Here is a 14738-nt window from a genome sequence, read left to right on the forward strand (position 1 = left end):
ATAAACAACCTTATCTCCAAGTGAGCTGTTAACCGTTGCGAATGGATCCCGAGTCATGTAAAAGACTTTTAGTATATATTTATTGTGCTTTCTTTGTTAGTGACTGGGACATTCCTCAAAAATTCACCTCTTTTCCACAAAATACATAGTCAAACGTGATTGAAAGACATTAGGGATTTTTCCTTTTTGGGGAAACATGTTGAAATGTGAAACTGCCAAGTAGAGAGACAATATGCTATTAGAAAGAAGATTGAAATGAATACATTATGTAAACATATTCTTGTGTCTTACATAGATAGACTCACTTAGTGCGGGAGAGAAAAAGACTTCTGAGGTAGGGCTCGTCTTGGTCCACTTGTATTTGGGGGCCGGTTTACCATCATTAGAGTTACAGGTCAGAGTTATGTTTCCTTTAAGAACAGGCTTTTCTTTAACTTGACACACCGGCACTGAGGGAGGAACTGAAAGAGACATGATGTGATGTTAAATGTAGAGTAAAATCTTTTTTTTTTTCAATCACCATCTTTCTGTGAAAAGCTGCACTTACAAAATCAAGTGTTTGAAAAAAAGAATATGTGGCCTGTGTCACAGAACACATATGAAAGAGGATTAGGGGATGATGCACATGTTTGTGCAAAGGCTTGTGTGTTTTATGACTTTGCATGTGTGCGCCACAGTGTGACAGCAAGTACTCACCTTTAACATTAAGGATTAGCTCTCCGGTGGGTCCTGTGGCCCCGGGGATCATGACCTGGCACATGTATTTCCCTGAGTCCGATGCTTTGGTGTTGTTAATGAACAGGGATAGGTTGGTATTGGGCATTTGATGGACAAAACCAACTCGACCTGCAAACTGCGGAGTGCCAGGACTTAACTGTCCACTGACGTATGAGATGATCTAAAGAAAGACAAAGAGGTGGTTGGGAGGGATCATAATTACAAATGAGGAATGAATAGTTGATAACAATTCTGCCAATTCTGAGAATATTTCACAATATGTATGTATTAATATATAAATCACATGAAATGCATTTAATCTAATGTTTTTTTTTATGTTTTTGAAACACAAAGGCAATATTGTGAAATATTTTTAGAATTTAAAATAACTTTTCTATCTTTGTATAATGAAACATAAATATATGGGAGGTATTAATAAATAAATAAATTATACAATAATATAAATTATACACACACAAAAGACAATTCTGTCAAAAAAACTAAAAATGTTGCAAAAACAAAAAAACAAAAACTACTTAGGCAAAAGGCAGTGCATTTCAAAACCACTGCGCAAAAGTATAATTAAAAATTTGAGTGACGTAAGATCATCAATCTTTTAGAGGCAGAGACAGAATTTCTCAGTGGACAGCTCTAAAAGATTCATATCAGAATAACCCTTCAGTGAGCAGAGTTAATCTCAACTGAAGAAAATGCATGATAGAGGATTTTACAATCCGCAGATAATACGGTTTCTTACTCTGTAATGAGATGCCATGTAATCCAAAATAAAAGAGAATTGCTGCCAAGAGTGGACATTTCAATCTCAGTATTATACTAGCTCTTAAAGTAAGATGGTCTGAACTTAAAGGCAATATGAGTTGTAGTCTGCTGTGATGACCCACCTGACTTCTTGTAGTTTCAGAATGTTTAACACAAAGGACAAAGTGATTCTGCGATGACAGTGTGATATGAGCATCGATTCAAAATTATATACATTAAAAAGTGTATCATTTTTAAGAGCTTCTGACTTTTTTTTTTTTTTTAATCGGTCCAAAATAATTTTACATTAAGTCTCTGCCATTCATAATCCAAATCACAACATGCACAGATGGTGCTAAACTTTCTGGCATCTGCACAAAAACTAAGGAATGATCCCACTCATAATACCATACCATTTCGAAATCTAATTTGGACGGACATAACATTATCAGATTTCATTATAAATCTTTGCTGAATCCTCTCGCCATATTGCACTGGGAATATGTTCACACGAGTACTTGAGTGTGTTTGATAATGAGGAGCAGGATTTATTCTGTGTGCACTCTTGACCTCTAGAACTCAAGAGTCTGAGTGACCAGACACAAACATTACAGTATATTGCACCAACTGCATGTCATGTTACGTTCTTAACTACTCCAAAATAATCTATCTAAAACCCATTATGATGTTTTTTTCTGATTATCTGATTAAAAACAGCCAATATGTGCACATGACCTAAAATACTGCACTAATTACATTGCTCAGCAATCACAAACAACCTACTTCATGAACTAGTAGTGGGCAAAAATGATGTCCAGAGGGGACATTTGTTTTTAAACACTAAACTTGGTTGAGGTATTTATCTGACAAAATTATTTGGCAAAAAAACTACAGCAACAAGTTTTATTTTACTATCGAAAAAAATACATAGAAAAACAAAAAGCTCACAGGAAAAAGCATATATTGACTAAAATAATCAGTTATTTCTTGTTTTTGCATGTGTTCATAATTTCTCTGTGACAGTCTGCCCAAAAATTACGTTAGCATACATTTAGTTTCATTGTGTTATCACAAATCAAAACAATTGACTCCTAGCACAACTAATATGCTTACAAAATCTAACAAATCTGTGATCATATTTGAGTAAAGGGTGAAGATGTCAATTTTCCTAGGCTGAACATCACTCTTGTTACCTACAGTTTCATAATAAAATCATAAAGACTTCCCAGCAAGTACTGATATATGATATAGTATTGATATATTTCATAGTTCATTGAATATTATAGTATTTTATAATAATACATTGTCTCTGAATTTATTCTAATAAAAAGAGCGTAAGAAATCCCTCATTAATAATAACCTTACAATTATTACCCTAATAAGTATTAATTGTTTATTAGTAACTATAAAGCACATTATATGGGTAAAAATAGTAAGTTTTACTTTGACAAGCTATAACTCATGCTTTAACTCATGTTATTACAACTACTTTTCTTTGTACAACTCACTACTTGTTGTCTTATTCTACTGTATTCAGTCCTTGCACTACCTCAGGTGTTTTTTAATCCTGCTTGCCTAATTATTTTGTTTATTATTATTACTTATTGTTTCATTATTATTTTCTCTGTTCATCTTATTTTACCATTTTTACCTACCATTTATTTAAATTGAATGCAGTCTCAGTAACTGATCAGGTTTACATTTCACTGCAAGATATATTCTGTATATAACTGTGAATGTGATGAATAAATTCTTGAATGAATCTTGAAATTATCCTTTATTTAAGGAAAAGTGACAAATAACATTTCCATGTATTTAAACATCAAGATTTTAGGGTTTTTAGGTATATATAATTTTTAAAAGTCACTATTTAAAAAAAAAAGAATCTTGTATTTCTTGTTTTAGTTTTTCACTTCAGTGGTTCTGCAGTGTGACAAATTGACTTGTATTACGTACTAATAGTACATGCAGTCTCTCAATTAATAACTAACATAAAGTATGAGAACATTAAAAAAATGTGTATGCAAAAAAATTAAATCATCATAAAAATAAAAATAAAGTAAATATTTTTAGATGAAGTTTTGCATATCACACTGCAGGACACCGCTGTCACTGCCAACTTGAACAAAGAAAAGCAACATATAGCAAAAGTCAGTCACCATTTCTGTGCTGCTGGACATGTAGTTCCAGACGACCGTGTTTTTCTGGATCTCAGCACCAGTGAAAGAAGCCTGCAGCACTACCATCTTCCCTTGGATCACTTCTACGTTTTTAGAAGGCAGCAGAAGTTGGGCCAGGTCACCTGGAGAGAGAAAAAAAGAAAGCAAAAATCGATTAACAACCTGCGAAACACAAAATACTGACACTCAACCTAGTTGACAGACCACATGTCAGATGCACTCCTTTGAAGCTCGGAAACATCCAGGAGTGACTTACACTCTCCCAAGTGGAGGTAAACCAGCTGAATCCAGCTGTCCTGGTCGTCCGTCTGTTCCGCCAGCTTGACCAGGACTCTTCAGCTCAGCTCCCGTAGAAACAGATACTCGCCACACACCGACTCTCATAATAGAGAATCTGCTTCTAAAATCCTCTTGTCATTTAGGACTTTAGATGAAAGTCCACAGAAAAAAACAACACACAAAAAAACGGGTGACGCAACTGCAGAGCATCTTATTTTAGGCTTAGCGCAAGGTACGAGGGAGGGAGAGCCTCAATGCCATGTGTAGGCTGTCTCGAATTCCCCTCCCTTAAGTGTAAAACCACTAATCCTCAACAAGAATCCTGTTTGTGCTCGTCTCTCTAACATTTTCTTCTGCTTTATGTTTGCGGGCTGGTCTTTAGCCCGATTACAAACTAGTAATAGTGTAATTTCTTACATTGACCCTCTCCAAATAAAGCCGTCGCTTAGCGTTCAATTCAGAAATTTAGTCTATGGGGCAGGATCAAAAATTGAATCGCATTATGAATGTATAAAGGAATTAATCTGCTTTCATGGAAAATCTTTATCAACATTTCATTTTATAGGTCAAAAGGGGAAAACAGATTTCTGGCCATGCCAGTTCACCTCCCTCTGTCATTTTAGGGCAGTGATATGTAGCCGTATGTAACTGGTTACAACTATACTGTGAATCACTTCTCAAATTAAAATATTTATAAGCAAACATACAGAGAGGACAGACAACAAGATGTGTGCTGATTATCAAGACAATGTAACACATGTATGGTGTAGACTCGGTGTCATCAATACATCCATTGGCTACAGGATAATGCATCATGGACACACTATTATTACTAATTTTCTTACCCTTCCTGCCATATAAAAAATTTACACAACCATTCAAAAGTTTGGGGTCAGTAAGATTCTTTAAAAAACATAAAAATAATACTTTATTTAGTAAGGACAAATTAAACTGATTGAAAGTTACAGTAAAGACATTTATAATATTTCAAAAGATGTCTATTCCAAATAAACACTTTTCTTTTGAACTCTATATTCAAAGAATCTTGAAAAACATTTAACAGCTTCCATAAAAATATTACACAGCACAACCGTTTTCAACATTGACAGTAATAAGAAATGTTTCTTGAGCACCAAATCAACATATTAGAATGATTTCTGAAAAGTAATGATGCTGAAAATTCAGCTTTGCCCACAAAGGAATAAATGACATTTTAGGGCTGTTGATTTAACACGCTAATTTAAATTAATTAGTTATGGGAAAAATAATGCATTCAAATTATTTCAAGCATTTAACACACCAGCCCCACCCCAGACTTGCATTGCTCATCTTGCATTTCATACAGTTGATTGGTGACGAACATCAAACATGACGCAATACGTGAGCCTTTAGAATGCAATTAGAATGACCCTAAAACTCAAGATATCAGGGCAAAATTCCCCTGTATGAGTTTTCGTCTCTTATTTATATCATATGATATAGTTAAGCAATATCACATGAGTGAACGCAATATCACACGAGTGATGTTTTTGTCCTGAAGAATTTCAAATCTTTTTATTTACATATACTCACCCATGTCCTTTCATGTTTAATGTGTAATATGACTTTTTTTCTTTTGTGGAACATAAAAGAAAATATTTTAAATATGATGCTGTTTTGGTCTATAGATATATCTAAATACCAATTCAGATGCAAAAATGGTCGATAGCCTAAAAGTTTATGTGTAATAAATTTAATAAATAAAATAAAATATATCTTTCTTAAAGCTGGGCCTACTTTTTTGAGTCTTCTTTCAAAAAAATAAATAAAAAAAAATAATCTCACCGACCTGACATTTCAACAGTAATGTAGGCTATAATAAATATTTTTTTTGAGTATTCATGTCTTTCAAACACACACATTTAATTAAGTCAATTAGAGTGAAGTCAACATGAACACTAGCACTTTTGAATTGAAAATTTACAATGTTCATTCACAATAGCGCAAATTTCTAGCACAATTTCCATAATCTGAATGCTAGGATACACATACAAAGCATTTTAAGCCCTAAGCAGCTTAGAAGAAATGCTTAAAGACAGAGATAATTTCTATTATTTTTTTTTTCAATGAAAGAATTTGACCTGAAACTGTATTACTGTCTAGATACCAATAGAGGGCAGCAAATACCATTCAATAAATTCACTACTTTTAATTCAACACTACTTGTATTGTTTTGCAAAGAATAAATAAATAAATAAATACTAAATATTAATAGTTTATATATTTAATATTCTTTTCTAAGTTACAAATAAGAACCAAAAGACCAACATAATATGGTGTTTCTTGCACTTCACTACTGAAATTCCTTAATTCCAGAATTATATGACAGATGCAATGACTCGTACAGTCAAATCTATGTGTTCAGTGTGTACCAGAGCAGAGCTTCTGAATCATTAGATGCATGAACCAGCATTCACAAGTCTTCTCTTCATCTCTAGATCTCTCTACTAAAGCCTCAATAAGAGATTAAACTAGTAGCTCAGTAGGGAACCTGTGTCAACATCTCTCATTAATCAGAGCACTTTTGGGAGTGTTTCTCTCTTCTGTGAACACAGAGTCTCTCAGATCCACATAAGGATCTTAGCAGTGTTTAAATTCTCCCTCTAAACTGGAAGAACAACCTCAAACAAACATGAAGACCATTACCACAGAAGGAAAGCACTGTGGATGTGATGTCACATGAGAGTTTAGTGTGCGCAAACCAACGACCAATTCAAAGTGAATATCCACTACTAGTGGTTTATAGTCATTTAACAATGATGAATGACTGCTCTGGGAGACGTTTTGAGGGATTTGTGAGAATGACAGAGGGACAAAAGCAAAGAGCCTATTTCCTGACTCTTCGAGCATTTCAGCATCTTCTGATTTAGCTCCTAATGACAAGACATTCCAGCACGATCCCAATCCCATCAGCCTAATGAGCCTGCAAATGATTTCTGGCATTAGTCCTCAAAATCTGGGTATACAAATGTTTTACTGATGCAAATGTGCTTTTGTTTGCGCTGTTGTGATTGTGAACCCCAGAAAGTTTGAAGGAAAGATCCACGGTGCAATGAGAAGAACGTGCAGAAAGAGAAAGTCAAATATTGATTGTGGACTTTTAATTTTTTTGCAAATTCTCTTTATAATGGAGGGAAGCTCAGTAAAGAGAAGAAGAGAGTTATAAATCTGTTAAAATCATTCCAACGGGTCTGATCTGAATAATATATGTAATCGAGTAGCATGAAGTCAGAATGGAGATGGAAAGATCTAGATGTGCCTTGAATTAATCTCACTCTTGCCACACAGCTGGGAGGTAATGAGGTGTCATCAACCAAAAACTCAACCAGTAAGTCTGAGACACCAGCAATGCCCACTAAACATTGGAACAGTGTTAACACACATATAAATTCGTACATTAAAACGAAGCATTAACGTAAAATTGTGCATCTTCATTGTAGCTGATAAAAACAGTGCTGTTTTATAAATATTCACCGATTATGTACATACAAAAATGACATTAAATAACTATACAACTAAAGTGGCAGAGCATACACTATATACGTAGTATGTACGTACGTATAATTGATCAAAAGTGACAGTAAAGACTTCTTCACAGACTTCTTCAAAAATACATTTTTAATTAATGCCGTTCTTTTGATCTTCCGATTCATCAAAGAATCCTGAAAAAAAGTATCCCAGTTTCCAAAGAAAATATTAAGCAGAACAGCTGTTTTCAACATTGATAATACCAAATAACATTGGTTACGGATGTAGGAAATAGATCACCAAATCAGCAGATTAGAATGATTTCTGAAGGGTCATGTGACACTGAAGACTTGTCACAGGAATCATATGCATTTAATTTTTTTATAGAAAACAGTTATTTGGAATTATAATAATATTACTGTTTGTACAGTTTTTGATCAAATAAATGCAGCCTCGGTGTGCATAAAATACCTCTTTAAAACATTAAAAAAATTGTCCCAAACTTTTGTACAGCAGTATGCATAAATGAAAAAAAAAAAAAAATGTATTTAATCTACCAACTCACTTTGGTTATATTGAAATTATATAGAGAAATATTAATACAATCATACTTGTATGTGACTGCTTGTACTTTTTCTGTGATACGCAAGTGCTGGGTTATTAATAATCATCTCTATGCACTGCACCTGTTTAACATCAACTGAGCCTAAAGTTTCAATGTTGAACATTTAGCTGATTCTGAGATTCTGAAATATATATAAAAAACTAAATTTCTGAGATAACCCCATTATTCTAAAGTCCTGCGCTGACACAAATCAAGACTATTTGTAATGTGTTTTGCAAAACCAAAGTCAAACAATGGGTTTAATATCCTTCGTCGTCAAAGAATAACTAGGCTAATCCAAACCGACTTTAATTCTTGGTTGACATGAACAAGCCTTCTTAATTTTAAACCCCTCCCTTCCAACAATCTGTCATATAGGGACACTTTTTTGTGAGTCGTGCCCTACATTATTGTATCAATGAACATCATGTTTTACTCTGAAAGGTCACATTATGAACATTATTAACGTCATGTTGACTTGGAATCATGGATGAAGTGATTCACAAAGACATGAACACGGCGGTTCGAGCACAACAGAATATGAGTTTGTTCCCATGCGTATGTGCATGACTGAGAGGTTGATGCTTTTAATTGCAGGAAGAACGCACATTTTCCTATTTATTTTTCAAAGGATGGCACAAGGCTCTGATAAAGAGTCCGGGAAAGGCCTTTGATGCATCTGACAGTTTGTGTGGATGCAGAGCATTGGGCGGAGACCAAAACTTCCTGTCTTAAGTCTATCTATGCTGCAAAGTTAACGTTAAAGCATTCCTGCCCTGGGTCTTCAGTCAGATCTGAGACCGAAGGCCTTTGCATGCAAGACAAGTTAACACCCAAAATGATTTGCTCTGACAAAATGAGTCAACTGAAAATGACAAATCTAATCTCAAATAAAAGCCTTGATACGATCAACCAGAGAACTGATATCTTGGGTGGAGACGTACACAAGTACACAGTAGATCTGAGAGATTGAGTGATGGCTTTCTTCATGCTACTGATAAAACTTTTATGAAGTGGTTTCGTAATGTGGTAGGGAGGATTTTATTTGTGAGCCTTCAGGGCAAATCTCCATCTGAGGGACAGAATTTTAGAATGCTGACAAAAGGATACACTCTATTAGCAGTTTGAAACAGTCTGTTTTCAGAATGAAAAGAGACAAGTGTTTAAACTATTTGATGAGTTCAGTAATATAGAAAAATTGCCCAATCAGAAGATATAATAATTAATGCTATTAGATGGGGGACTCGAGTCACATGACTTGACTCGAGTCAGACTCGAGTCGCAAATTTAAGGACTTGAGACTTGCTTGATTAAATTAAGAAAATGACTCGACTTGACTTTGACTTGAGATCCAATGACTTGAGACTTGACTTGACTTGAACTGTGTGACTCGAGAATGACTTGATATAATGTCACGCTTCTATGACTCGTACATTAAGACGGTGATTTGGCGCCACCTATTGGCGGTTTTAACTTCATAATTAAAAATATATAACTTGTATAAAGGGGATGCCAGTTTGAAGAATACCATTTGGTGGCATAGGAACCATTATACTTGAATTGTGAATTGTTTAATACCTTTTAGGTTTTCTGCAATGTTTGAGGCATATTTATTTTTTCATGCTTTAATGTTGGCCTAATTTCATTTACATTTACATTTTAGGCTATGTAGTTTGAAATGTTATTTATTTGTATTTTTTAGATTTTTATTGTAGTAACCACTCAGCTGTATGTGGAAATGCATATTTAAAAAAAATGTTGCAAATAAAACCATAGTCCACAACTTCTGTAGTTCTCTTACGAGAGGTTCTCTCGTATTGCGTAGTTACTACGCTACGGGAAAGCCTTTCTTTCTCGAGATACTGAAGCCAAAAATTATCCTTAATTTTTATAATCTTGTCAACGCAGTGCGGCAGCCTGCAGACCTAGGGCAGGCTTACTAGCGTGCCCATTGGCTGCCCTGCGGCAACTGCAGCAGCCTACCGCTGAGCCCTTGGCGTGACGTCACGACCAATGAGCGCGCTTGGCGCGCTTAATGCGTCACAGCCCGCGAAAAGGGGTGTGGCTTAGCGTATAAAAGCGGGGCTCGGAGGCTGCTTCTCTGATTTCTGTCTTTTCAGCGAAGCTCTACGCATCGCTGCTCTCTGAGGAAGCCGCCGTCGAAACAAGCGACCAGCACGCCGAGGATCTCAGCCTGAGGACGCCGGCCGCCTTCGCCGCCTTCAGCTTTCCCTGCCTGCTTCGCTATCCGGCGAATATATCCTTTTACTGCTCTGTGTTGTATGTGTTTGTGTGTTCGCCCCGCGACACACTTTGCATCTAAAAGAGCGCGAGGCGTTGTTGCAAATGCCTCGCTCATCCTGTGGCTCGTGCAGAGCCGCGCTCAGCGACGGAGACCGCCACGTGATCTGCGCTCTCTGCCTGGGTTTCGACCACGCAGCCCGCGCCCTTCACGGGCGGCTGCGAACAGTGTGAGGACTTGCCGATGTCGACCCTGCGGGCTCGACTCGCCATGTTTCACGATCCTCCACCTTCTCCGGCTGCCTCTTCCGGGCCGCGTAAGAAAAAACGCCGCTCTCAAAGGCCTTCCGAGCCGGTGGTTATAGCTGAGCGCTCGCCGGAGCCCCTCCCGCGAGCCTCGCTCTCTCCTTCTCCCCCGCCCTTCACCGACGCGCAGCGGCCGGCCTCTGCCCGCACTGCCGTCGCATCAGGGGGTGAAGCAGACCAGCTGGTTACTCCCCTCTGTCAAGCCGCGCAAACGGCGCCGCTCACAAGGGATGTCAGAACGGACGGTCACGGGCTATAGCTTCCTTTACGTTACAAGGAAGCTACCCCCCCCCCGGATGACGCACGCCCTCTCCCCCTCTGTTCGAGCCGCGCAAGGCGCCGCTCACAAGGGATGTCAGAAGTAGACGGTCACGGGCTGGCTTCCTTTACGTTATAAGAAAGCTACCCCGCGTCTCGGTCGCGCGCGTCACTCTCCGGCCACCTCCGTTTCTCACACATTTCTCAGTCCCCTCCTAGCTCAGGCGACTAGAAATATCTATATTGCAGTAAACGAGCCTGTTGTTATACACGCACGCCTGCAAACAAACGATGTCACAGCACATAATGACATCTTCCCGCTCTCTCTCCCTTTGTTCGAGCCGCGCAACTGCGCCGTTCTCAAGGGATATCAGAGCGGACGTCACGAGCACCGGCGAAAGGAGGAAGAGAGAGTGATTTCGTCCCGCTTAGGCCGGACTTCCTCCAATCCTCGCATATTTCTCAGTCCCCTCTAAGTTCAGGCGGCTGGAAATACTAATACTGCAGTAAACGAGCCTGTTTTAATACACGCGCGCCTGCAAACAAACGCTCGGTCATATGCTCGCACTGACTGGAAGCTCATGTGTGCCCCTGTGGCTCAGTGGCAGAACATTAGGCTTCCGCACCAGAGATCCGTGTTCGAATCCGGCTCTGGCAGCAGAAAAACTTTTTTCTGCTTGCTTCTCCGAGTTCGCGGCCAGCTTTCTTACATACAGAAAGCAAACCCGCATCTCACGGGATACATATTTCTCAGTCCCCTCTAAGCTCAGGCGGCTGGAAATACTAATACTGCAGTAAACGAGCCTGTTTTAATACACGCGCGCCTGCAAACAAACGCTCGGTCATATGCTCGCACTGACTGGAAGCTCATGTGTGCCCCTGTGGCTCAGTGGCAGAACATTAGGCTTCCGCACCAGAGATCCGTGTTCGAATCCGGCTCTGGCAGCAGAAAAACTTTTTTCTGCTTGCTTCTCCGAGCTCGCGGCCAGCTTTCTTACATACAGAAAGCAAACCCGCGTCTCACGGGTTAAATATTTCTCAGTCCCCTCTAAGTTCAGGCGGCTGGAAATACTAATGCTGCAGTAAACGGGCCTGTTTTAATACACGCGCGCCTGCAAACAAACGCCGAAACACGACGCTCGGTCATATGCTCGCACCAACTGGAAGCTCATGTGTGCCCCTGTGGCTCAGTGGCAGAATATTACGCTTCTGCACTGGAGAACCGTGTTCAAATCCGGCTCTGGCGGCAGAAAAATATTTTTTTCTGCTGGCTTCTCCGAGCTCGCGGCCAGCTTTCTTACATTCAGAAAGCGAACCCGCATCTCACAGGATGGTGCTTGAGTATTTATGAGCGTCTAAACATATGAGCCATCAAAGCATTTGCTCTATAACGCCGATGGTGTTACAAGTGTAGAAAATGTGCCCACTCCCATGTGCTCACTGCTACACACAAAACACGGTCTCCCCGGTAACGCTCACAGAGCGCACTCTCATAAAGCGGACACATGCCGCTTGAGTACTAAGTGTAGTAAATGTGCCCACAACTCTGTGCTCACACCTAGCTGCTGCCCGCTCTATCACACAGTTACCCGGGTTGCAGATCCTCTAAAGCTCACAAACATTCCGGCTCTGGCCGAAGGTGTCATAAGTGTAGAAAATGTGCCCACTCCCATGTGCTCACTGCTTCACACAAACATGGTCCCCATGGTAACGCGCATAGAGCGCTCTCTCATAAAGCGGACACAAGCCGCTCGAGTACTAAGTGTAGTAAATGTGCCCACAACTTTGTGCTCACACCTACCCGCTGCTCGCTCTGCCATTCAGTTACCTCGGGTCGCACACCCTCTAAGCTCCCAAACACTGGCCGTGTCATAAGTGTAAACTCTGCGCCCGCTCACGTGCACGCGCACTCACTTTTAGACATTACAATCCCCACGCCGCTTTCGCGCCAGGGGTGTTTGTCAGCAAATCGCGCTCCATCCTCTGGGACCGAGCTACCGAACGCTGTACAGCCGGCCACTACTGTTTACCAGCCCCCGTGTTCGAGCACCAGCGGCGCGCACGCCGCTCCATCCTCTCTGATACAGGTTCCCCAATCCCGCGCAGCGCGGCGATCTGAACCCAGAGACCATTCGACCCCTAGCTATGCATGCGGAAGCATGGGAAGCTATTCAGGGCGCGTCAGAATGGGTGCTGAGTACTATAAAACACGGCTATTCGCTTCAATTCGCTCGTCGCCCTCCGCGCTTTCAAGCACAGACGGAGACGAAAGTGAGTTCAGAAGCTGCGCACCTGCTTCAAGCTGAAATAGCGAAGCTGCTGCGCAAAAGGGCTATAGAACAGGTTCATCCTTCTCTGAGCGAGTCGAGCTTTTACAGCCGCTACTTCCTCGTACCCAAGAAGGACGGAGCGTTAAGACCTATTTTAGATCTGAGACATCTGAACAAAGCCCTCATGAGACGGCCGTTCAAAATGATCACAACCAGAAAAATCCTCGCGCAGATTCGCCCAGGAGACTGGTTTATCTCTCTCGATCTAAAAGACGCATATTTTCAGATCCAGATAACTCCCCGTCACAGGCCATTCTTGAGATTCGCCTTCAACGGTTGAGTATATCAGTACACAATCCTGCCCTTCGGCCTGTCTTTGGCACCCCGTACATTACGAAATGCATGGACACGGCTCTCGCTCCCCTGAGAAAACAGGGAATGCGAATACTGAATTATCTGGATGATTGGCTTATTCTAGCGCTGTCAGAGACGGAACTTGTGTCTCACAGAACAGCGCTTCTCAGCCATCTGGAGGATCTGGGTCTCTCGGTCACTGGACCAAGAGCTCGCTATCGCCCCGTCAGTCAATTTCCTTCTTGGAATAGAACTGGACTCGGTGGCTATGACGGCCAGACTGTCGGAGCAGCGCGCGCGCCGCATCCGCCTCCTCGCCGCATCCCTCCAAATAGGCAGCCGGGTTCCGCTGAGGACATTCCAGCGTATCCTGGGGCATATTGCCTCAGCTGCAGCAGCGCTCCAGCTGGGCTTACTGCGCATGCGCCCGCTTCAACGCTGGCTGAAAGCGCGCGTGCCCCACCGAGCCTGGGCGGCCGGCGGCTTGCGAGTCAAAGTGAATCAGAGCTGCATTTCAGCCCTGCAGCCCTGGCTGGCAGCCGTATGGTATCACACAGGAGTGTCTATGGGAGTGATTTCACACCGGAAAGTTGTCTCGACAGACGCTTCCAACCTAGGTTGGGGAGCGCTCTTCGAAGGCAGACCGGTCTATGGCCGCTGGTCAGACCAGGAGAATCTCCTACACATAAACTGTCTAGAGATGCTCGCGGTCGAGAAAGCGCTCAAACACTTCCTCCCATTCCTCCACGGTCACCATGTTCTAGTCCGCACGGACAATACATCGGTAGTGGCCTATGTGAATCGCCAGGGCGGTGTCAGATCAAAGACGCTCTGCACCCTGGCGGAACGCCTCCTCGTGTGGGCTCAGCACTCTGCGCTCGCTGAGAGCCGCGCATGTGCCTGGCCACCTGAACGAGGGCCCCGACAGACTGTCCAGGGACAACGTTCCCCCTGGGGAGTGGTCTCTACACCCCCAAACAGTCCAGTCACTGTGGCGCCGTTTCGGCAAAGCGAAAGTCGACCTTTTTGCGTCAAAAGACAACGCTCATTGCCCAGAGTTCTTCTCGAAGAACGAGGACGCGCTGGCCCAGACCTGGCCCAGCGGCCCGCTGTATGCTTTTCCCCCGGTCTCTCTGCTGCCTCAGGTCATCAAGAGAATCAGGGAAGCGCGCCACACAGTGCTCCTCTTAGCCCCATACTGGGAGAACCAAGCTTGGTTCCCGGATCTAATACAGCTGGCAGACTCAGCCCCCTGGCCGATAC

At 41.4% G+C, this 14738-nt stretch overlaps 1 protein-coding gene across 1 annotated transcript in view; it reads right to left on the bottom strand.

Annotated features, from left to right (window-relative positions):
• The window catches only part of esama (endothelial cell adhesion molecule a), a 47151-nt gene that overhangs the window by 4426 nt on the left and 27987 nt on the right, over positions 1–14738 (bottom strand). The window contains exons 2-4 of the mRNA XM_079860814.1: positions 3636–3778; positions 697–898; positions 306–461 (exon numbers count right to left, since the gene is read on the bottom strand). Of these exons, the coding sequence (XP_079716940.1) occupies positions 306–461; positions 697–898; positions 3636–3778 (501 nt within the window). The remainder of the gene's footprint in view (positions 1–305; positions 462–696; positions 899–3635; positions 3779–14738) is intronic.

Source organism: Squalius cephalus (genome assembly GCF_949319135.1).
Source record: "Squalius cephalus genome assembly, chromosome: 24".
Taxonomy (NCBI): Eukaryota; Metazoa; Chordata; class Actinopteri; order Cypriniformes; family Leuciscidae; genus Squalius; species Squalius cephalus.